Source organism: Danio rerio, chromosome 12, assembly GCF_049306965.1.
Source record: "Danio rerio strain Tuebingen ecotype United States chromosome 12, GRCz12tu, whole genome shotgun sequence".
In the NCBI taxonomy this organism is placed as follows: Eukaryota; Metazoa; Chordata; class Actinopteri; order Cypriniformes; family Danionidae; genus Danio; species Danio rerio.
This window is the reverse complement of record NC_133187.1, coordinates 13,365,345-13,390,683: the sequence shown is the minus strand read 5'-3', so window position 1 is coordinate 13,390,683 and position 25,339 is coordinate 13,365,345. Positions and strand designations below refer to the sequence as shown.

At 37.5% G+C, this 25,339-nt stretch overlaps 1 protein-coding gene across 7 annotated transcripts in view; it reads right to left on the bottom strand.

Moving 5' to 3' along the window:
• The window catches only part of grid1b (glutamate receptor, ionotropic, delta 1b), a 737,476-nt gene that overhangs the window by 14,801 nt on the left and 697,336 nt on the right, over nucleotides 1–25,339 (bottom strand). For all 7 annotated transcript variants that reach the window (XM_021480270.3, XM_009306536.5, XM_680591.10 and 4 more), the window contains 3 exons: nucleotides 23,464–23,794; nucleotides 17,835–17,973; nucleotides 3,202–3,397 (listed from right to left, as the gene is read on the bottom strand). In XM_021480270.3, coding sequence (XP_021335945.1) covers nucleotides 3,202–3,397; nucleotides 17,835–17,973; nucleotides 23,464–23,794 — 666 coding nt within the window. The remainder of the gene's footprint in view (nucleotides 1–3,201; nucleotides 3,398–17,834; nucleotides 17,974–23,463; nucleotides 23,795–25,339) is intronic.

The window sequence follows — 25,339 nt, the reverse complement described above, 5'->3', positions numbered from 1 at the left end:
CCTTACATGTACGAACCGTATAATACGAACATGTAAAATATATTATGCACTAAACACTTTACCTGTCAGTTATGATATTGTTTTCTTTTGTTCTGTTTCCTGCTAGTTCATTATCAGTTCTAATGTCTTCAATTGGTACATTTTAGTTAGTTTAGTTTGTTTTTATTGTTATTTGGTTAGTTTAGTTTGTCTCCGAGTTTTAAGTTGCATTTTTATGTACAGTTAGTTGCTAGGTATTACTTGAAATATTTGATGCTAGAGTTCTCTTTATGTTTGACCAGTATGGACGTTTGTTGCTTGGATTATAGCTATATAATCTATATAATAACTATATACTATAGTCAGCTTTTATGTGTGAATCCTATTGTGTACTGACAGAAAATGAAAAGTTGCTATTTTTACAGGCCAATGAGGCAAGGAACTATATTGTCATTACAGCTGAATATTCAAGGCACAATGATATTACATAAAGCCTGAAAATAGTCTTCAACCCTAGGTCACTTGATGGTTACAAGACATACTCTGTGTGCAGGCTGGGGTCATGCTTGTTATGCTGATGCAAGTTAGCTAATTTCATGTGCTTCTGCTGCAACCAATGGTATGGCAGTAAAGTTTCTTGATTATTATGCTGGAGATCGGCTGATGGGGTTTAAAAATAATTTTAAAACTCAACTTTTTAACTTCAGGGGAGCTGTAAAATGAGCCTATTTAGAAAAATAAAAAGTGAAACAATCCTTTAATCTGATGTAAGACTAAGGGTGAAATCTGAAGTTGTGTATTTGGAGAGACTGTTTATGATTTATGGGAATTATTAATAAAAAAGGGCTTGTGAATTTTCATTATTTTTGCATAATAGGTCCCCTTTAATGAATGTTGATGTTGAAGATGAAATTTGTGGCTTTAAACGCTAAAGCCTTTTCAAGCTTGGTGGAATCTGACTTGCTTTTGATCTTTTATTTAGTTGCTAGTGAAAAAAAAGTGTGTATAAAAGCATTTTTATTGTTATATTGTTTCACTGTGTCATTATATTTATATATTGTCATAAATTAAAATGATCATACAACATATATTTTGTTTTTATATGACTCATGCTGTGACATGTCCTATAACGGGTAATCATTAGGATTAAGATTAAGCAAAATAACTTAAACAATAATTATTGCGGGGATATATTTTAAGCATTTCATTACTGAAACCCCACTCTGGAGGCTAATCTCAAATAATCTATGGAGTTCTTTCTTGTTTAGAGGAGCTCCATTGATCTCAACCTGCGCTCGTTGACCAATTCAAAGGATTCCACATCATCCACTGCACTCTAAAGGTATCCTTGTCTTCCTCCTAAATCTTTTTTAAAGTTGTTTTCTTTAATTTAGTCCAGAACTGACACCAAATGCCGTTGTTGATTTTAAAAGGATATTGATTTTAAAAGGATTCATAACAAGATGACTTTAGAGACATGTCTCTCAAATAGAATGTTACCAGCACTAAATGTTAATGGATGATTCTAAATTCAAAATACTACAAATTGAGACATGTTTTTCTTGTTTTTAAACTATAGTCTTTACTGAAGGTTGTTCTATTATAATGGACACCGATATTTTCAAAGCAAGCCAATAGGTTTCTTTCCATCCACCTATTACCGTTAACATTATCGGAAGCTAATGGAAATTCTAAGAATTCTAAAAAGCAGCTTAAACAGCATGGATTCAATAGATACTTATTTATTTTTCAATGCGAGCATGGTTACCAAATAAAGTTTTCAATGCACTAGGGTTGGGTCGTTAGACAATGACATCGTCCATCGCTGATGCCTGATAGTCCCCACCCACAATGCCATCATCCTCGCCCCACGTTGCAGCAACAACCCACTCATGAAAAATACACACTTAGGCCCTGTTTACACTAATACGTCTTTGTTTTAAAATGACATTTTAGAACGAAAATGATCCACGGCAACACTGGTGTTTCACCTAGCATTTCTGAAATTCTTTCCTTTCACACTATACTGCTTAGAACACGCAATGTAGAACACACAAAGACACACACACACACACACACACACTGTCATGCGCTGCAGCGTATGTGCATGTCTGATCTCCAGCAGATGCCAAATTGGTCGATATCACCCAACCTTACAATGCACATTGAAAGGCATATGATTTTGCCTCAAACCGATGATCTTGGATTGCTGGACTAACCAAAAGTCAAAAGATCTCAAATGTTGTTAATAATCCTAAAATTATTTTAGGGGAAGTTTATCATAAAAAAAATGATTGGTCACACTTTATTTTGATAGTCAGTCTGTTGATTTTAAGTTACATTGCATCTACATGCCAACTTATTCTCATTAGATTACAAGTAAACTGTTATGTTGGGGTTAGGGTTGGGTTTAGGGTTAGGGTTAGTGTAAGTTGACATGTACTTGCAAAGTTTCTTATAGTCAGTAAAATGTCTGTTGAAGGAGCAGTATCAACAGATATTAAGCAGACAGTCTACTAATACTCAAATGGACCATCAAAATAAAGTGATACCAAATTTCCTACTCCTTATTTTAACAAAGCCCACCAATAACTGCAGAATTGTCCCATTCCAAAATATCAGGCATCTTTCTCTGAACTCAAGATACCATAACAGTGTTATTACTTCTGTGAGCTTTAAGGCACCATACATTTTGTCACCTTGAAATTATAAGGTTTTATCTGCGTTTAGAATGATTTTGAGATAATGAGCTTTAAAGTTTTTGCATTCCATAGAAAAACAGTATGTGTGTAACATTTGTTTTTTTTAAGTCTTAAAATTTACTTATAAACTTATAAAAAAAAATCCCATAATGTAAATAAGTTATCATTTATTAAGAATATGTGAATAACTCAATTTTGACAAAATGTCAGAAAAAACCTTATAATTCTAAGGTGAAGATTTATTATGGAAAAAGGGACAATTTAGTTTCCCTGGAAGTGACTTTTCGTTTCTCTTGATCACATGGGACATAAACAGTGTTCTCTTTTCAAATGTTTTGCATATTCTAAACTAAAATGTGTTTTTGCAGGTATTGCATTTATGTTTCTGCAGGTATTTATCAAAAATATCCAGTTATTCTGACAACACATGTGAAGGGAGCCAAAATTCAAATTTGTGCACCACTTCAATGCCAATAGTTTAAATTCATATACGCTAATGAGTATTAATGAATGTTCATACCTTGCGTATGCCTTCAGAAGGGCTAGAAACTGAGAAGTCCTGTCCGTTATTTTTGCTGATTGTCCTCCACAGCTCTGCATATGTGCTGTCTTGCTCCAGTGGGTTTGTGCCTTTGGCTTTAAAGTAATCGTACACGGCGGAGTCTCTAACAGTGCCATAAGCAAAGTCCATCTGCCTTGCAAGATCCTGAAATGTTCTGTTGAGAAAGATAGAGAGGATCAGGGAAAATGCTTGAAAAATAAACATGGAAGATGAGCATATTATATAAACCTTCAGTCAAAGTAATATACAATGATTTCAAAATAAACATTTGGTTTAGATATAAACAAACATAACATGGCCAACATTTGGTACATTAACAGGTCATTTGTATGGGATTTCCGGACTTTGTCCCTTTATTCCTGTGTGTAGGTCTCTTTTAAAGATCTGTCTATTTTCTCTAGCTTTTGATACTAATGGATTACTGTTTTTTATTGATTTAACTTATATTTTTAATAATTAAAGTAATTTACTAATTATTTATGTATTAATTTACTTATTAATATGTTTTTAAATGTTATTTTTTCTTTATTCTTTTCTTTAGTATGCCTATGTACAGCACTTTGGTCAACTTTGGTTGTTTTTAAATGTGCATTATAAATAAATCGTATTGTATTGTATTGTATTGTATTGTATTGTATTGTATTGTATTGCATTGTATTGCTCTGTGTTGAATTTTACCAAGTGAATTTTATAAGTAGTATTTTGTTCTTCTACAGAATTTATTTTGGCTGGCATAAAATAAAATAAAATAAAATAAAATAAAATAAAATAAAATAAAATACAAGGCAATTCACTAGGTTTAATTTAATGAGGCTATTTAATTTTAGGCAGTTGTAGGTTAATTCGGCAAGTCAATGGATAACAATGGCCTGTTCTGTAGCCTTAAGGGAGCTAATAATATTGACCTAAGCAGTTTCTACTTTTTATCATTTTTTTATTGTGTTTTATTGAGAATATGCAAACTCCACACAATAACACCAACTGACCCAGCCGAGGCTCGAACCAGCGACCTTCTTGTTGTGAGGTGACAGCACTACCTACTGCGCCACTGCGTCGCCCATGTTTCATTTTTTCATATTTTAAAAATAATTAATTAATGCTTATTTTTATATTTTATTTATGTTAATTCTGCTGACTATTACTTTGCAAATTCAAATCCAAGACTGTTAGTTTAGGTGTAGGGTTTTGAGTTTTGGTCTGGACAAAACGGTTTTAGAAGATATTGACCAGACAGTCAACTAATATTCTAATTGCTAGTTCACATGACTCAGTGGCAAAGTACATGTAGTCAATGGAACGTCTTTTGGGGAAATTTAAAAATAGAGATTGTTCCCTTGTTGAGCTTACTGTTTAATATTTAAACAAGTTTAGCTCAATATTATTACTTGGTTAAAGTTGAAATGTTGATGCTTGGTACTCTGCTTGTCTTTATTATTTCAATATTTTGCTATTTTAAGCACGGAAAAATCTGCTCTGCGCCATGACGCATGGTCTAACAGGTTTGAGCTTATTCTTTTAATAAGTTATGGGTGTGTTTTGAGAATATACTAATAAGAGTCTCATCTCCCATTCCCTTTACGAGTCGCACCATAGTTGTGTCGCACCATAGGGCATTTGCTATTTACATTCCGGACTTTGTAAGTGGAAAAAATGAATGCTTCACTAAAGAGAAAACAGTTAAACAGAGCATCTACAGCGCGAGAATGAGAGATGAGCCTTCTCATTCATTACTTTTACTTTTGTGGATAGGGAAACGTGTTGTATGCACAGACGTCTTTTAGCTTAAACATATTTAATTTTGTTTATTAAGTGCAGAAATTCATTTCAGAACTATTTCTAAATTCAGTTTTAATTTCCAGCAAACAAATAAATGAACAATATTAACAAAGTGTGTTAAAAAAACTAAGGTATTTCCAAATACACATGCTATGCCCCATATAGTCTAAAACCTGACCAGTGGGCAAACCTAAGCTTGTTTTTAATAAAACAAATATAAATATGCATATGATAAATACTACTACTACTAATAATAACATTATAAAAAACCAAATTTTTATGAATAAACTAAAAAAGCCTGCTGAGATGAAGAAGGCATGGAGGCGGTGGTTTTTATATTTATGTAGGCTAGAAAATAATATTTTTTCATTTGTAAATTCTTTTTTTTTCGTTCTTTTTCATGTGCATATTGCTGTACATCCTGTGTGCATTAAGCAATGTTAAAGCGAGGGGCAAAACTAACTCGGTCTGCGCTGGACTTTAGACTTCCTCTAAGCTGGTCAATTGAACAGACTATTTTAGTTCTTCAAAATAGCAACGTACAACATGCCTCCATAACACACCTCCTTTTTTAGACCAGAATATAAGCACAAAAGCATTTGCTATTTAAACAATGTGCTGCAAAACATCAAAACGACTTCATCTTGCGCCGATGATAGGGCCCTGAAAGGTTCTTTATTGTGTTTCTCAAAATTAAGAATCACATCAAGGCCCAGACTTAAAATTTAGGACCCACCACTGTTAAATAAAGTTTTATTTAAATATAATTTTAACATATGTATTTCGTTTGAGCAAATAAAAAGCACAATCAATGGCCCAAATAACTCAGCCCAAATGCTGCTCTGTTAATTTTCTTCAGGCCTGATTTTATTCATTTATCATGCTAATGGTGCCACAGGAATCATCCTGAACTCAGCCACATACATCAACAGGACAGGGACTTAACTTGGCAAGAGTTAACTTTAAAATCCAAAGACAACTCTGTAAGTAATGTGAGATGTTGTGTCATCTGTATTGCTAATGGAGCTGTCAGGCCCAGTCGGTGAAAGGAAGCAAGTGAAAGGAAATCTTTCACTCTTTAATGGCACTTTGCTAAATAAATTTGGAAAAACAGTAAAACTACAACAACTGTATGTTAATGTTCTGGTCAGTTAACTTAAAACAATAAACAATTTTGTATTAGTAATTACTCAGTAATATTACGAATAATTTTAACAACAACAACAAAATACCATTAACAATTAAAAGTTCCATGAATATAAAAGAAAGTTTTTTTTAAGATGTTAGTATTAGTAATATTTACTTTTAAGATATCTATAAGCCATTGTGCTCTAAAATAGTGACAAAGTTTGCATTTTGAAGATGCAAGATTTTAAAACTGATCTAAAGATGTAAAGCTTGTAGTTTGTAACTTCTACCTGAATGGATAAACAGCCTCACATGCAACACGCTTCTTATTTGCTTTTCATTTGATGTGCTTGAGCTCAACTGCTCCCAATGGCAGAGATATGTTAAAACAAAACGCTATTGGCTGTTTTTTTTTTTTTTTTCAGTGACTATTACACTGTCACACCCTCTCTTCATTTCGGTTGAGATAAACGACAAACATTAAAAAAAAATATATCTTTTTTTCAAAGCACTTCACGGGACATTTTATAATAATATCAATCATTATTAGTAGTATAGGCTACACTGTTAACCCTTACTGTAGATTATGCAGTAAATAACTGTAAAATAGCCAGTGTTTAGCTGTAATGAAAGAAAACAGTATTTTACTGTAAAAGAAGCAGGATTTGTATGAAATTCTGTAGTGCAAAGAATAAATCACAGTAATTTACTCTATGTATCCATTACAGATATTTACTGTCATAATAAATGGTAAATTACTGATCAACCATTACTGCCCCATCTACTCTGATGCTTTATGTTGCTATTTATATTTATTATATAATTTTATATATATTTACTGTTCAGTTTTGATATGTGAATGGTCAGTATTGAGGGGAGAGTGGGACATTGCATTGATGATAAGCTGAATTTCACTGCAGCCATGTGTTTTCTTTGGTTTCTTTTATGTTTTAACATTGAGTATCAGGAGTCAACCAATGCCACAGAGATCATTAAAAGCTAAGCATATATGGATGAAATGCATTTAAAGGCAAAAATATTCACACAGAGCAAAGAAACTGTCATAATAATTCTTATAACTTTGTTTACGTTTCTATAATTAGTCTAATTTGCCTAATTTAACCTATAGTTCAGCTTTTAACTTGCACTTTCAACTGAATATTAGTATTTTGCTAAATGACTAGTAAAAATGTGTTATTTAAAAAATATATCTTAAACAGCACGTACATACATGTTTGCAGAGACTCAATGAATTTGTTTGGAAAACTTCAATTAAAGTAAGTAAAAGTGGCATTAACAGTATAGTTTAAAGACTTTCCTATATAAATGTATAAATCATGTCATTTTTGTGTTTTTTTTATTATTACTACAGATTTGGGACTACATGAGGATCAGATTATTTATCATCATTTTTTTCTATGGATGAAGTTTGCATATTTTAATTGTTTTTATTAAACAATATGTGCATAATTGTGATAAATGTAGGCAGTTGCTTTGAAAATATGCTATGCTCCAGGGGTGTCAAACTACTAGAGGGCCGAAGCCTAGCAGAATTTAGTTCCAGCCCTGCTTCAACACACTACCTTTAGATTTAGTTTGATCAGGTGTGCTTAATTAGGGTTAAAGCTTAACTGCACTCTTCCCCTGTAGATTATGCAGTAAATAACTGCAAAATAGTCAGTGTTTTGCTGTATTGAAAGGAAACAGTATTTTACTGTAAAAGGAGTAGAGTTTGTATAAAATTGTGTAATGCAAAGGATAAATTACAGTAATTTACTTTATGTACTGTGACAATAAATGGCAAATTACTGTTCAACCATTACTGTCCCATTTACTCTGATGCTTTATGTTGTTGTTTATAGAGACGTGCATTTTAAAGTCAGAAGACAATGATTTAGGCCTCACCACACTCCCACAGGCTGTCTTATTCTAAACACAAAGGTATTAGAAAAAGTTTTCAGAAAATGCTGGCTCTTTAAGGGAGTCAGGTGTTTGATTTGTTTACTGCTGAGTGTGCTCTATTCTCTGTCTATCAATTCAGATGTGAGTCTGATGTTTTAGGCTTTAAATAAGAATCTACAATGACTAAGTAAAATGTGTTCAAATGTTTTTGAGGGTTTCTAAAATAAGGCTGTGTTTTAAGTTATATTGTTGTTATCTTGAACTGTGTACTTGAAAGCTACATTGTTAGCTAGTTAGCCTCTCCTCGCTTTTAAGTATATTTATTTATTGGATATTGCATATTGCAATAATGTACAGATGCTAAAAGTTTATGCACATAAAAACCAATAAATTCCATCACCTCAGTAAGTTAACATGTGCACAGAAATCATCACAGGGAATCACAAAAAATATGATACAAATAACTATCCACACACAAAAGCTCCACTGTCAGGTCCCAGGTTGTGAGTTTGTTGCTAAGTATTTTTCAGAGCTGTGTTTCCACCTATGAATTTATATTAGAAACAATAGAAAAGTTTGTGGTCATGAGATTTTAAAGTAGATAATAATTATAGCAATAAAAGATTGGATTCTTTGGATTTTCGGTGTTGCCGACTTTGTTTTTGTTTTTTATACTTATTTTGAACTTTTTATTGAGAATTGACACAGTATCTGCCTGTGTTTGACAAACATGTTTATATATATATATATGTATATATAGAGAGAGAGAGAGTATGTGTGTGTTCTTTTCATATGCTTATTTTTTCATTATTTGAAACTTTAAAAAATAAAATAAATATTTTGTGTTTTTTGCTGTTTAGTTTTTTCTTTTTTTGCATGGTCAGCATTGAGGAGAAACACATTTTACTGCAGCACTTTCTGTGTGTGTGTGTGTGTGTGTGTGTGTGTGTGTGTGTGTGTGTGTGTGTGTGTGTGTGTGTGTGTGTGTGTATGTGTGTGTGTGTGTGTGTGTGTGTGTGCGTGCGTGCGTGTGTGTGTGCATGCATGCATTTTTTTATTTGATATGTGATTGTGATAAATGTTGGCAGTTGCTTTAAAAATATGCTATATACCATGGGGGTCAAACTCCAAGTTCATGGAGGACAGCAGCGCAGCAGAGTTTAGTTCACACCCTGCTTCAACATTACCTGTAGATTTCTAACAAGCCTTAATTAGTTTGATCAGGTGTGTTCAATTAGAGTTACAGCTTAAAGTCCCAGTCACACTGCACTTTTCTTCCTCTAGACTTCCATTCATACGCACGTGAATGCTGCAGACCTGGAATGCTAGCTCATGCAAAAAATTTCACTGTTCGCAGCATTGGAAAGTTCAAACTTGGAGATCTCTGACCTGCGAAATCACATCATGTGATTGCTTGAGACCAATCAAAGATCAAAACATGACCTGTCTGAACAAAAATTTAAACTATGGACCAGTCGCTTGTTTTTTCAATCTCTAATTATTTTGTTTAATCCCACTTCTTTTCGCAGTGCCGTATGACAGAACTTTGCATGCTCAAACGTTAGTGTGACCGCAGCCTTACTGTGCAGACCTGTAATATGAAAGATGACATTTATATCTGCTGATTTCTTAATTTTGTTATACATTTTCTGTTGTATATTTGTTTGCTGCCAAAACAATAAAATACATTTGTCTAAATTTTTATGCCTTCTATTTTTAATAACAGGTAAGAATACTAATTAATCTTAGTAAGACTATGACATACTATTAATGTGTATGCAGTATAATGCTGTGAGTTGTAACACCACAGTACAGTAATTAACTGTACACAGTTTCCAGTTAGTTACCACTACTGCTCTATTACAGTAATTAACTGGCAACACTGTTGCCAGCTACTCACTGTAATGGTTCGGTTACAGTAAATAACTGGCAACACTGTTGCCAGCCACTCACTGTAATGGTTAAGTTACAGTAATTAAATGGCGACAGTGTTGCCAGTTGCTTACTGTAACCAAACTTTTACAGTGAGTAACTGGCAACAGTGTTGCCAGTATTCTACTGTAAAAATGCCCGGTAAGGTCTAACAGTGTATAAACAGAATTTAGAAACCCTTATTAGTGACACCAGTGGCTATTAACTGAACAGCAATCCACCTGAATCATGTACAGATGGGTAATTAAAATAAAAAATAATCAATCCTTTTTTTTCTTCATGACATTAAACTGTAAATAATACACCTTTCATCATTATCCTGAATAGTAAAAAACATGTTATTCACCTTCTCCAGGTATGAGCAGGCACAGCCATTTGAATCGTTTTGGCTCGAGACTTCTGTTCTCATTCACTTCCATTCATTTTTTGATGTTAAAAACAGCTCGTTTTGCAGCTTAATATTGCAAACTGATATATATATTTTTAAGAATATTATTCTACTTTGTATATGCAAACACTTGATTGTAGAGCAAGTAGTTTGACCGTTTTCTGCGATGCATTATTCCTAGTGATTTCCCCCATAAGCAACTGAATCAGAAGTTCTAAAACAATCTTAAAAACAAGCACACTTTCGCATTGAAAAAAAAATCAATAATTAAACATATTTTTGACTGTCAAGCACATAAATAGTGTCTACCTTAATAGAAAAGACAAATGATAAACAATGATATATGATAAACATAGATAAACAATGATTTTCTATTTATTTATTTTTTACTTCTAAATTACGTGTGAAACTTATTTGTTTAAAACAATGATAATATAAGGTAAAGTGCACCCTTATAAACCTTTACGCATGTTGACAATTTTCACTTTTGAAAGAACATTCATCCCTTCTTTGTTTTAGTTTCACTTTCATGTTTACATATGTTTTACTTTGAAAGTAGTAATGGTTAATGTCTTGTGTCGAGTGATTTCCTTGTCCCTCACTACAAAAGATCTTTACATGTACTTATTTGTTTGTAGTTCATGTAGTTTTCATTGTTTTTTTCATACCTTGTTATCAATTTAGACTTTTCAATGGTTTATGTGTTCTGTTTTGTCATTAGATGTGTCATGTGCTTCCCCGTGTTCATGTATTTAAGCTCCATATTTTACTTTTGCTCTTCAATTCTCTGTTTCAAGATATTTTTTTTGTCAATTTAAGTTTGCATTCATATTGTCATGTTCACCAGCGAACAACCTCCAGATGTCTCTGGTAAACATTCGCACACAAACATTCACACTCATTGAACTACATATCTGCCATGTTATGGACTGCAACACCCAGTCATGCCACACACACACAACCGGTTCCAGATCCACACTGATTGCACTCTCACAGCTGAAGCGTGAGAGCTTAGAGAGCAAGAACCGCTGGCAACAGGGCTTGCGACCCATTTTCCACAGCCAGCTCACAAGATGGCCCCTCCCAGTCAGCAAGCTCACAAGATGGCTTCCAGTCCCAAGTCTGTTCCTGCCCCTGAAAGGTGCTGCCAGACCCTCCAGTGCTGCCAGATCCTCCAGAGCTGCCAGACCCTCCAGAGCTACCAGACCCTCCAGTGCTGCCAGACCCTCCAGAGCTGCCAGACCCTCCAGAGCTGCCAGACCATCCAGTGCTGCCAGATCCTCCAGTGCTGCCAGATCCTCCAGAGCTGCCAGAGTCACTGCCAACGTCAGAGCTGCCACCACCAGAGCTGCCAGCGCCGCAGCCAGAGTCGACGTTGACGCCGCAGCCAGCGCCTCAGCCACAATCGATGCCGCAGCCAGCGCCCCAGCCAGAGTCGACGCCGCAGCCAGCGCCTCAGCCAGAGTCGACGCCGCAGCCAGCGCCTCAGCCAGAGTCGACGCCGCAGCCAGCGCCTCAGCCAGAGTCGACGCCGCTGCCAGAGTCGACGCCGCTGCCAGAGCGGAGGCCGCTGCCAAAGCCGAAGCCGCTGCCAGAGCCGAGGCCACTGCTTGAGCCGACGCTGCTGCCAGAGTCGCCGCCGCCTGAGCTTCCCGAGTGGCCGCCGCCTGAGCTTCCCGAACGGGCACAGCTCTTTGCCCTGCCAGTCCCAGCCCAGCTCCTCAACTTGCCGGTCCCAGCCCGGCTCCTCACCCTGCCGGCGGCCATCCAGACAGCTTACCCGGCCGGCGTCATCCAGACTCCTCGCCTTGCCGATCACAGCCCGGCTCCTCACCCTGCTGGCGGCCATCCAGACAGCTTTCCCGGCCGGCGTCATCCAGACTCCTCGCCTTGCCGTTCACAGCCCGGCTCCACACCCTGCTGGCGCCACTCAGACGGCTCGCCCTGCCGGCTCCCGACAAGCCTCCAGCCCTGCCGGCTCCCCGCAGTACTCCAGGTCCACCGCAGCTCCACGCTCCAGGTCCACTGCAGCTCCACTCTCCGGGTCCTCCGCAGCTCCACTCACCGGGCCCTCCACAGCTCCACTCTCCGGGCCCTCCGCAGCTCCACTCTCCGGGCCCTCCGCAGCTCCACGCTCCAGGCCCTCCGCAGCTTCACGCTCCAGGCCCTCCGCAGCTCCACGCTCCAGGCCCTCCGCAGCTCCATGCTCCAGGCCCTATGCAGCTTCACGCTTCAAGCCCTCCGCAGCTCCACGCTCCAGGCCCTCCACAGCTCCATGCTCCAGGCCCTCCAGCTCCACGCTCCGGGTCTTCTGCAACTCCATGCCCCAGGTACGCCCCAGCTGCATGGTCCTGGCCCTCCATCCCTCCCCCTGTTCCGCCTCCTTTCCACCTCCCGCCTGAACAGTATTAAGAGTGTCTGGAAGCCCCTCCTTAGAGGGGGGGGGGCTTTGTCATGTTCACCAGCGAACAACCACCAGATGTCGCTGGTAAACATTCACACACAAACATTCACACTCATTGAACTACATATCTGCCATGTTATGGACAACAACACCCAGTCACACACACACAACCGGTTCCAGATCCACACTGATTGCACTCTCACAGCTGAAGCCCCTCACACAATGATTATTTGGACTATTTAAACCCCTCTTTTCCACACACATGTTGCCGAGTCTTGTTATCTGTCACAGTGACATTACAACGCGTTTCCTTTGTCTGCCTTTGCCTGCCTATGCCGTGTTTTGATCCTTGCCTTGTTTATTTATTTAATTCTGTTTGCTGCCTGCCTCTGACCATCTGCTTGTTGTTTTGACTTCGACTCTGGATTGCCCTCATACATCTGTTTGCCCCTGTATTGACCATTGCTTGTCTGATGATTCTGATTAAACCTGCATTTGGATCCCACTTCTGTTGTTAGTGTCACTCCACGTCGTTACACATAGTTTTTTTTTTTTTTTTTTTTGTAATGTTATGTTATTTTTATGATGTTGAATAAACAACACTAAAGATCTGGGGCATAATTGTCTGATATTCAGAATTTAATAATTGTATCAACTAACTGTTACACCAACAATGTAATGTAATTATTGTATACATAAGCCTATTAATAATTAAATAGAGTACATACATTGGTTGACTAGATGAACTGCAGAGTTATTAAGCATATGTAATAATTTGCTCCCAACGAAAGTTGTGAAATGAACATGCAAGATAATTTGTTTAAGAAGTTTGTTCACACTCTGATGTGTCACAGTGTTACAAACTTATGATTGTTATGTTTTGCTTTGTTATGTTGGGAAAACCAGTGTGTGTAATCTGCCTAGGAACGTAATCTGATTGCCGATTGGAGTCTGATTGTTGCTTGCTCCTGGTTGGCCTACGTAACTTTAAATGCTGTTACACGAGTTTCGTAGCAGCTAATTTTGTTTTTCACCACTCTTGTCTGTTGCGTGTTCTGAATGATATGTTTGTGTAGTGGAGAGGTGTGTGTTGGTTTGGGTATAGAGCTTCGAGGCTGTAAATGCTGTTTGCACACAGTTTCCTCAGCATCAGCATAATCACATGCAATCAAACATCAGCAGCACACAAGTTGGGCAAATGCCTGCCATACATGAGAACTAGATAACATTTACAGATGCTAAATCTAACTAGCTCAATACAGAAAAAAAGAGCACATGGAATACAAAGTGTTCTGATACAGAACAATACCACTACTACAACAACTACTATTATTAATAGCAATACAATTAGAAACAGATAGAGTTATCATTTCTGTTATCATTATTTGGTGTGAATAGGCTTTAAGCCTAAACATAGGCACCTTGCCCATTTAAACCTAATGGACATTTAGTCTCCTTAAATGACTGAGCCAAATGTATGCAGCTTGCAAAAGAAAGGCCAAGTAGCTTTATTTTATTTTATGTTAACTCAAAGCAGTTGATATTCCTTGGCTGTGTTTGTTATCATTACCTAGGTAAAATATCCACCGTGGTTTTAACTTCATCATACTGGCAATGTATGTGTCGAAACTGAAGCAGTTAATATTAATATACACTGAAGAGAGGGGCAGTGTTATAACTACTGAGAGATGTTAGCTGCTCACTGGGCATTCCATGCCTTCGTACACCTCCATTTTTTAAATGTGTTCAATACTTTCCTCAATGTCATTTTATTTTATTACACATAACTTAATTTCCTAACTAATTTATTTGATTTTCTCTGTATATATGTATTGCTTTAGCTGTTACTGAGATCTGGTGAAAACTCAACAGCACCTTTAGAAATGTTTTCTGATAAAAACAGTGATCTGTTCAATTGTATTGCTTGTCTCTCCAGCAGTGACTCTCCAGTTCCTCATTAGTTCCATTCAAGTTCTTGTCTAAGTCAGCCAATTCTTCATCTCCTATTTTGAGCAACATGCCACCCAACCAACCCTATCCTACATCCAGCACCCTCAACCAGTCCTCTAGCACAGAATCCCCAATAAGCCCCTCTGTTCGACATCAGCCGATTCTATCATGTGGAGAGTGGTTGCTGTCGGGCTTCCCACCAGCTCCACCAGGCTCACTAGTCCCTTGGCTCTGTCATCACCCTGCCTTTACCTTAAGACACCTCTGTATTTCTGGCTCTACCATGACCTCCCAGATCTCTATCTCCTTCTCAATCCCATAAGCCGCCAGGTTCTTCCTCTATCTACCCTTTCTGCAATCAACACCCTCTCTTCCTCCATGACTGCAATTTCAGTCATCATTCTGCATGTGTTCTGGGTCTCATCTTCTGCCTTCACTTCAGACACCTTTGTGGCTCCTACCTCCATCATTTGCATCCTGGTCATCTTTCCCCTTTAAAGATCCACACCCTTCTTCAGCAGTTGTTCCCTTATGGCTGGTTTATACTTCTGTAGCGTACAGTCCACAGAAAAAAATTACTTATTGGTTTTATTAAACCCTCTTGCGTGGGTTTTACGACTCCTGGCTCCTCAAAGTCTGGGTATCCGCGACAACTTACGTATTCCAGAGCCACCTGGAGAGATAAGCCAGAATGCTTCAAAGACATTCCTTTCTTACACACACTCAACTCCCCACACCCACAAGGACACTAGTCCAAAGAGAAATGGACTGAGAAACCAGGGACCAGCACAGAACTACAATGTTATGTTTGCAAACTTTGTATCTCATTTCTGACTTTTCTTACCTGTATAACCCCTCATATAACCTGTACGTGTGGTCCCTTTGGGCCTTTTTAAAGCATAAATAATGTGAAGTAATGATATTGCATATGAGATAAATGACGTGAATACATGATAACCGGTTATGATTATTACTGAACCCATACCGAATTGTTTGTGTCTGAAGAAACAATACATTTTTACACCCGTATCTGGTGCACTCAGAAGAAAATCGCCTGTGACATCATGTCATTTTGTTTTTGATTGTCAGGATGTTGTAGGCCTATATTTATAATAGTATTTATACAATATAGTTGTAATGATATTTATACATGATCAAACAAGTGTTACTTTCTCCGCTTCAGCGATTTTCAGCTGCAGAGTAACAGCTTGTTAAATCATGCTCATGCAAAGGATGAGACAGACAACTTTTACTTATTTTCGTCGTGTCAGGTTCACAGTGCAAACAAGCTCACATCATCCAGCATGCATGTCAAACTACACTATCCACAATACACTTCACTATGGACTACAACTGCCGTAAATAGCAGTCTTAAAGCGGCCTCTTCTGTTTCCCCTCTCCTGCATTACAAGTGTGCAATTTAGGCAAAACTGATACTAAAATTGTTTTACATTTGGTTTTGTAGTTCGGGCTTAAATAAATATTTGTTGCAGTTTTTAATCGTTTAAGTTCATTTAATTGACTATATACAAGTCAGTGGATATTATTGATGCATTTATTGGGTAAAATTGCATCTTTTTACTGTCATTCAATGTGTTATTGGTCATTATCAATGTCTTGTCACTTTAATTGAGAGTGAGCAGCATGGCAAAAATAGACCCAGTGCAGAAACTATCACGGCACTGCTGCTTCAGCGACACGCATGCTAATGCGCTGCTTTTGTGTGCAGTATGAAAGCTCTAATCTGTTTACTTGGACGCCAAAAACCACGCTCTGATCACGCGCTGCTTGCGCTTGCGGTGTGAAACAGGCTGTAGGCCCAATCTTAATTCTATTTTGTACTGTGTATTCTGGGAAATTTTCGTACCCCATAGTTTTGAGTGTGGTCTTGAAAAATCTCCAATTCAAGGGCTATCTAGTCTTTCCTCTTAGACCTACATCTTTAAGCTAAAGAGAATTGGGACTTGGTAAGGAAAATTGGTAAGGGGAAGGGCTAAGAGGTAGAATTGGGATTGGGCCTTAGTGCTAATTCTGTGATTGGTTGGCTTGGTAGAGTTAATGAGTTAAGATGGGGCCAAGAGTTGTGTAGAGGAGCCCGTTTGCACGAGTGTTTAACAAGTGTCGTGTCCCTTTAAGAACCTCCAGATAGAGACATTTGTTTTGTCTTTATTTGAAGATTAAATTTGTTGCACACCCATCATTTTTCACCTTAGAATGAATGTACAGTAGGTTAGCATAACAAGCATTCCCAATGTAGACTTTACACCCTACCTCAACACAGAGGGACATGGAAACTCAGAAACCCCACTGCCAGCTAGCAATGACAAACACTTCTGGAGAGAGGTGAACTGTCACAATTTTAGGCCTCCTGTTGTATTCTGTTTGACAGTATTCCTTTGTTTTGTTTTCTGCACTAATCAGTTTCTATGAACCTTGATTTCCATCACTTGTGTGCATTTAAATGTATGTATATTTAGGGTACAGTATCTTTTTGTTGTGTCAGTGAATTGCAGGTTAGTGCTTTTTATACTGTTGCTGTTTTAAATCTTTTGTTTGTTATAATAAATAAACAAACAAACAAACAAACAAATAAATAAATAAATAAATAAACAAATACAATTTTTATTAATAAAGTTACAGGCAGCACTGACAGCATGTTGCTTTGCGTGTACACATGTCTGCATTTGTGCAAATGTGTCCATGTACTGGATATGTGTAAATGCGAGCAAGTTAATAAATATTAATAAATCTTATTTTAATCTAAACCTTAAACTTTTTTTCTTTCTTTTCTTTAGCTATACATTACAAAAACAATGCATAACAATACATTCATTATGATTTCATACATATCAACAGTATACCACAGGCCAGAGTTAAAAACTGAGGGAATTGCGGCTCCCTGTGCCCGATTTTTAATCATTAAATCATTTGAAATAGCTTTTGTTAAACTGAATTTCCTACCATGTGGCCACAACATGTGTGAAGTTTCCCAAACATAAGGATACACCAATTATGAGAACTAATAAATTATAGAAAATATATTAAAATACAATAATTAGCACTGTAGTGCATTGAATGGTAGAGTACTGTATTTGTGAAATCGAAATGTACCTTATGGTATTGTCCATGCGGGACACAGTCAGGAATGCAGCCAGGTTTGCAGTGTAAGATGAACACACAATTAGTGTGAATAACCACCAACTCCCCATGACTATCCTTAGTGCCACAGACCCCACCACTGAGTCTCCACCTGTAACAGAAAACAAGATTATTTTATTTGAAACGTACTTTAAAGAGCCCATATTATGGGTTTTTGAAAATTCCCCTCCATGTAGTGTGTAACACAGCTCTAAGTGAAGTGAAGTATCCAGCTAAGGCTTAAATCTGTAAGAGTACAGTGTTTAAAACGGTTGATTCATCTATAAAAAAGTCGACTCATAGTGCTTCAAACGAGTCGCCTTGATACCGAGTCATTAGGTGTTTCGCCATGACATACGAACGAAATCAAGTTATTCACGTGCACGCGCAAACCCAGGAGATTTCAAACCTGAGGCCCTGCCCTCTGACGCAGTAACGCAGACACACACACACACCCACAAACACACGCACACAAACATGCCGGTTGATTGAAGTCACACTGCAGATGGATATTATCGAGCTTCTACCCAAAGATGAAACCTCAGCACTATAACCAAGCAGTTGGAAACTACTGGAAACTTCTGCAAACTACATGCTACAAAGAATACTTCTTCGGCGTTTGTAAAAGGAAGGATCAGTAAAGAGTAACTTACTGATGGACGTCAGGATGGGTTTCTTCCTCCATTTCTCAAGTGTAAGTATGTGCGATTAAAGTTGCCTCGTTGACTCTAGCTTGCAAATGTATTTAGTTGTGATTAATTACTTGTAACCGCGTGTACTATATCAGGTTAACTGGCTATATTCTCTTATCGCGTGCAAAGTCACGCGACGTGTGCTGCTTTGTTTACGGAGCTCCGTGGACGAGGGTAGTGTGTGTGTGTGCGTGCGCTGTCGACCATAGGTATGTGTGTGTGTTTGTGTGTGTGCGCGCGCGTTGTCGCCCGGAGGTCTGTGTGTGTTTTTGTGTTTGTGTGCGCGGACGATGGCAATGTGTGTGTGTGTGTGTATGTGTTTGTGTCTGTGAAAAGAGCAGAGTGAGACAAGCTTGGATATCTCCTCGACAGTTTTTGGAGTTTTTGCTCAATAAAATAGTTAATCGTCTGAATTTTCAAGTCCATCGACTGTATTTACATTGACCCACTGGCAGCTAAAATTCACGCCTACACTATCGAGCGTGTATGAACTGTGATTACTTTTATATTGCTGATTAGCTGTTGTGCATTTTACTCTCTGACTGAAGGCAGTCGACCAATCGCAACAGGCTGTCATTGGTCCAATCAGCGCAGATTAGCTTCGCGCTAAGGAGGGGTTTGGGAACAAATGAATCACTGGACGATTCATACGGGAGTCGCTGGGATAATTAGGTAAAAATAAATGCAGATTATAAGACCATGAAAGTGTTTTTTGACCTTGCATGCATATTAGACTGTTGTTGGAGACCCTTACAACCAAGATATGACCCTATTTTATGTATAATATGGGCTCTTTAAATAGTGAAATTGCTATAATCTTTCTGTATAGCATGATTCTGTTCTACTTTAATTTAACATACCTGTAATAACTTTAAATCCCAATTCATTTCCACTTTAAATACCACTTTGTAATAACAAGTTATTGTTATTTTTCCTCCTATAATATTTTCATAAATGTTTACATAATCCTGATGTATATAAGTTTGCCTTAAAAAAATAAATTATTTGATATAGGAATTAAAAAAAAAAAACATTTAATAACAGACATTCTTATTTGCAAAACACAAACAGTTTTATATTATTATATCGAATTACAGGAATACTGTAAATCAGAAATGACAATAATATGGTATCAGATTTCCTAGTTTAAGGAATGAGCAGTGAAAACTTAACCTATTATTTGCTGGTAACGTTTTATTGTCTTTTGTAAATATCAAATTGTGGCAAATTGCAGAAAAATGATTTAATATCTACTTTAACCATTATGCTTAAAAAGGTTGGCAGGCAAAATGCCAGGTATTAATAGAGGCAGCTGGGGGCTTAGCGTGCTAGTTGCTGAGGTGGCTATTTATTCAATTTTGTTTTAAACCAAAGTGTATATCCTATGCCTGATTGAAAGGCACCTTTATGCTGTTCTGGCAGACTTACAGCAAACATTTCCAATATGTTATATGTATAAATACTAACAAATTCAGAATTTAAATACTGCATATACAGTTTGACACTACAGGAGTGACAAAAATATATCACAAGAAATAAAATCTAGCTTTCCCTATAAACAAAACTAATTACAAGCATTATAATGCCAACAAGATCTTTTACATCACACACAAGCATTTAACCTTGTGTTATTTTTATTATAACAGCTAATTTCTCCCCGTTGTGTATCTTGTACACTATAAAATGTTCCACTTGGTTAATCTTACTAACTCAAGATCAACAGCTGCCTTAAAATTGTGAGTCAAATCAACTTAGAGAGATTCTTTGTTTCAACTTCAGATGTTAAGTTTTACAATATACTGCATTTAACTAAAACTCAACAAACAAAACAAAAAATCTCTCTCTTGAATTGACTTACATTTCCAAGGCAGCTGGTAAACTTTGTAAGTTTAACCGATGTGAAATGTTTCATAGTGAACCATAACAGACAAAGAGACATAATAAAATTTTAAAAGGGTACCTAGCACAACAAAAGGGTACCAAAAGGTGAAGTGAGACACACAGCTGAACACTGCTGGTTTACAGAGATACGTCACTATAGCTTGTGCACAAGCTAGAAGAATTAAAACAAAGAAAGCGCCCTTTTTATATACACAGCGGTTAAAAAGCATATTGCCTCGTTGTCCTCCCACGGTTTGGTTTGCCCTGTGACCTGCGGTTCAGAATATACAATATCAATATCGGTTTGTTAATAAAAACAACTGCAACGAAGCAGTTCCGCGTTTGTACACCTGCGATTACCTTTCACGGTCATTGCACGAGAGAAAACCTGTCCAATCACCTCTTAGTATGTAAATCTTTTGTTGAAATCACATGTCGGTGTGTGTGTGTTTGTGGAGTTTCTGTAGGTTTTAGCATGGCAAGTGAAAGAAATAAAGCGCAAATGTGCAGGTGAGGCCAAATTATAGCGCATTGCCATCAGTGTTTCAATTGACACAAAAATATAAGGAATGCCTTTTTTGTTGTTGCAAAGATAGCCTAGATCAGTGATTACTAAAAGCCAGATCAAGGTCCATGTCCAGACCCAGAAGCGTCCCATATGGACGCAAACATACATCAGGTCTTTTACTTCAGTCCCATTTCTGCTGGGTGTTCTTCCGCACTCGATCACTCCCGCTCTTCACTCTGTTTACCTGCTGTCTGCTAAGAATAGTTTTCTTCTTGATGTACTGTTCCCACTGAATTAAGGGAGAAGAGCCGAACACTCTCTCTTTGCTTAAATTTTACTCACTACATTGGTGCTGATTAGTGAAACGGAGCTCTATGGAATAATGATAAAATCAAGAAATCATAAACAAAAATGTGTTGTTGCCTTGGTAAATCAAGCATAATGTAAACAGAAGTAATCAATGCTAAAAGTGCTCAATTATTAAGATAGGTTGACATAATTATTATATGCATAATTGGTTGAGACTGTTGAGTCAATATGTACAATAGAAAAAGGGGAAATGTAATCTTTTTTTTCTCAATTTTCTTAAGCCTTTTATTGGAACATACAATTTTCAAAATGCCCTGCTTTTATTTAATTAATGAAAACATGCAAATCTACAGTCATATGTGAAGCTGTTGCATTGTCAGGTGTTTGTTAACCAATAAATATGTTTATTGTTCATTGAAATGTTCTGTAGGCTTTTTTTCTAAGTATAGCACAAACCGTCCCGAAACCATAAACCTAAAACTGTGATACATACAGTACCAAACGGTGAGTAGATTGCACCCCTAGCAATAATATATACTGTACATATAATAACGAGTCAAAGTCGACCCAAGCTTAAACAAACCTTGTCGTCTTCAAGAACTGCCACAAAGCCAAGAACAAGAACAGAATCTACCATGTGCCTTGTAGTTGTTTGCAAGGCCTTCTAAACCCTGAGTGGTTTCGCTTTCTCGCGAACACTCTCTGCACGTCTAAAATAACAACCTTATTGAGCTAATGATAATAACATGCCTGTGATTATCAAAGTGCTTCTGACATCCAATCCTTTTATGAATGAACAAACGTGAGAGTGATGCACGAAAAAATGTGAAAAAACAAAGGAGCAAATGATACTTACAGCAACCTAAAACATGAACAAACTGCCATGTTTATCATTTATCAATGCCCTTTGGACTATTATGGAATGATGGAATTACTTTCTAACAAGAGTTTACATGTTCTGTTGAAGATTAAAGATACAGATGAGAAGTTTGAACTGACAGTAGGCTGTATGAACCATTGGTACCCTTTTAGTAGTGGAAACACAAGCCTGATAAAGGTGATCCGTACTGTACCACTCAGTGGGAACGGGCCATTAAACACTTGCACTGTAATATAGCACACAAATATTGCAAAGCATCACCTTAAGTTCAGGCAGTAAGTAATAAATGGCATTGACTGATTGGTCATTGACAAGAAATATGTTAGCAGTCACAGTATATACATATTTAGTTGATTCCCCTCTGCTTCATTCAGACATATAAATGGTCTGATCTGCAGAGTGGATGCGCGCATACTGAAGAGCGGTGTTATCGCGCGCGTACTGATCAGCTGTGTTGTCGTGCGCGTACTCAAGAGCGGTGTTGTCGCGCGCCTACTGAAGGGCGGGACTGAAGGTGTGCCGCGTCGCGGGGGCACTTTTGATCATTTTGGAAGGGCACTTTCTATCCAAGACTAAAAAGGGCATGTGCACTGCACAGGTTGAGCCCTATGTGTGCACGTGCCTGGTCTGATCTCATATTCTCTGTTAGACAGTTTTGCAGCATACAATTGGAGTTACTATAGAATCCTCTTCCCCTAGCACCTGTCTATTGTGCATCAGCATTAGCATATCTGTGTATATCTTGTAAGTGGCAAAGCACACTTACTCTGCAACAATAACAGCAGAAGAAAAGTGTACAGTGCGTATAAAATATCTACTACTCCCCAAAGACTAAATAGATTTACATTGTCAGACCCATTCACATTTTAAAACTCCTCAGAGGGTAATCGTGACTGAACTGCCTTAGTAATATTTTGTATGGTGCTTTGTTGTCAATTTTGAAGCTTGGTAGCACACCTTTGTACACAAGTTAGAAAGCAGGAGAGCAAATAAACTGCAAAACTTTCAGGAAAACATCTTTTGTGCTCTGTGGGTTTGGAGTAACGTGAGGTGAATAAATTGTAATTTTTAGTTTAACTTTTATATATATATTTACAAACGCTAAATATTTTAAGCTGCTAAACAATGCTTGCATCTGTGTCTTAGAAGGAATGATGTATTGACACCCTAGTATCAACAGAAGGCAGCTTAATTCTTGTCATCTTTCTAAGCCTTTCTAAGAGTCAAATCATCAGCGGATCCCTTGGCTGCTTTTAAAAACATGCAAAGCTGATAAGTCGTTTCTTAAGGTGCCTTTGAATGGACTTGTCGGAGGAGAATTTATTGAAGTACCTTGTTGTACGAAGGCGCCGTAGACAATCCATATAGCACTATGCAACGAGTTAGACATGGATGAAGCGTGATGGGCTCCTGGAGGATTCTGGGAGCGGAGCATCTGCATCCGTGTCAGCAAGAAGATCAGAACGCCCACCACAGGAATGGCAGCTGCGATACAGGCCCACACGGCCAAATCAAATGGAGCAAACAAGGAGAAAATGTTGATCTTTTCCTCAGGCTTGCGATGTAGGATCCCAACGGAGTAATCCATGTAGCGCTTGCTGAAGTCCACAACATTCTCTCGCTCTGGTGTTATTGTTATGGCAGACACTGCTAAATCAGCTCTCTGTAAAGACAAACAAATTATTTAAACTTTATTTTATTCATTACATTTGGGGAAACTAAAAAGTTTGCTAATATGCAGGACTGTACCAGGAAAAACGAATTTTTTTTTTTGTATTGTATTAGGAAAAACTCAAAATTCTTTCAGTAACTAGGCCTAGAAATCCAATCCATAAATTTCTGCATATTTTTAGCTCCTCATTTAGTCTATTAATCTACTTGTGTAAATGTACTTTTTATTCAGTTTTGAAATTAATTTCAGTAATAACATTGACTGATATGGATATGTCTATATGATTTATTTACAATACAGTTTGTAACGTAATATTTTTATCTTTTAGTAAATAAATTATATATTATATAAGAGACTTGCTTCGTTTACCAAATAAGTGGATTTAATAAGTGGATTTGCATTGTAAACATTGAATAAAATTTATAATGTTTTTTTTATTTTATTTTTTTTATTTCAGATTATACGTTTTTATTTACAATTCTCCCAAAATCATTCCACATAAATCTGCAGATTTATTTATTTTTTTACAAAATTCTTTGCAGAAACGGTCAACAATGTCTGTAGATTCTGTCTGGCCCTACAGGTAACTAACAGTATTATATGTTTTAGATGCAGAATTAAGTGCATAAATAACACAACATCATGATTAGAAAGCGATTGCCATGCGCATTTGTCTCCAGTACAGTGGTATATTTAAGGAAAAAGCATTAACTACAATGAAGTTTCCTAAAAAGTCATGCAAAATTGCATTCATAATAGCATATTATTTAATCACATGATAATGAAATATGTTTACAATGATCGGGTTGTCGTGGTCCTAACCTTCCACCACCACCCATTCCACAATGCACCGGCCCAAGGTGGTTGGCCTGAAGGAGGATTGTCCCACATCGCTCCTTAGGGCTGAGCCCTGGCTGGGTTGTGTGGGATAAAACCTGGTCTCTAGGTGCTCGCATACGAGTCCCAACCCCAGGCCTGGACCCAGTGTGGGGCCCCGGCTGTCCCATACCAAGTTTTTGAACCGCATTTAGTCTGACCTGTCACCTAAGACCTTTTTATGCCTTGAAAGACCCTACCAGTGGCATCAGCCCCCGAAAACATAGCTCTTATAATCAGTCAGGCACTCAAACCCCTTAACTACAATAAGGTGGCAGTTCATGGAGAATCAGCACCTCCAAGTTGAAGGCTATGGTACTCCACTGGAAAAAAAAAGTGGTTTGCCATCTCCAGGTTGGAGGGAAGTCCTTACCCCAGGTGGAGGAGTTCAAGTATCTTGAGGTTTTGTTCACGAATTAGGGGAGGATGGAACATGAAATTGACAGGTGGATTATTGCTGCAGCAGCTGTATTGCAGTCTATGTATCGGTCCATTATGGTAGAGAAGGAGCTGAGCTTAAAGGCAAAGCTCTCGATTTATCGGTCAATCTACATTCTACATCGACATATCCGTAATCTCTCTCTCTTTTTTTTTTTTCTTTTGACAGAGAGAGTGAGTCATCTTCATATTTCTACACCAGCAATTATATGTTCCAGAAGC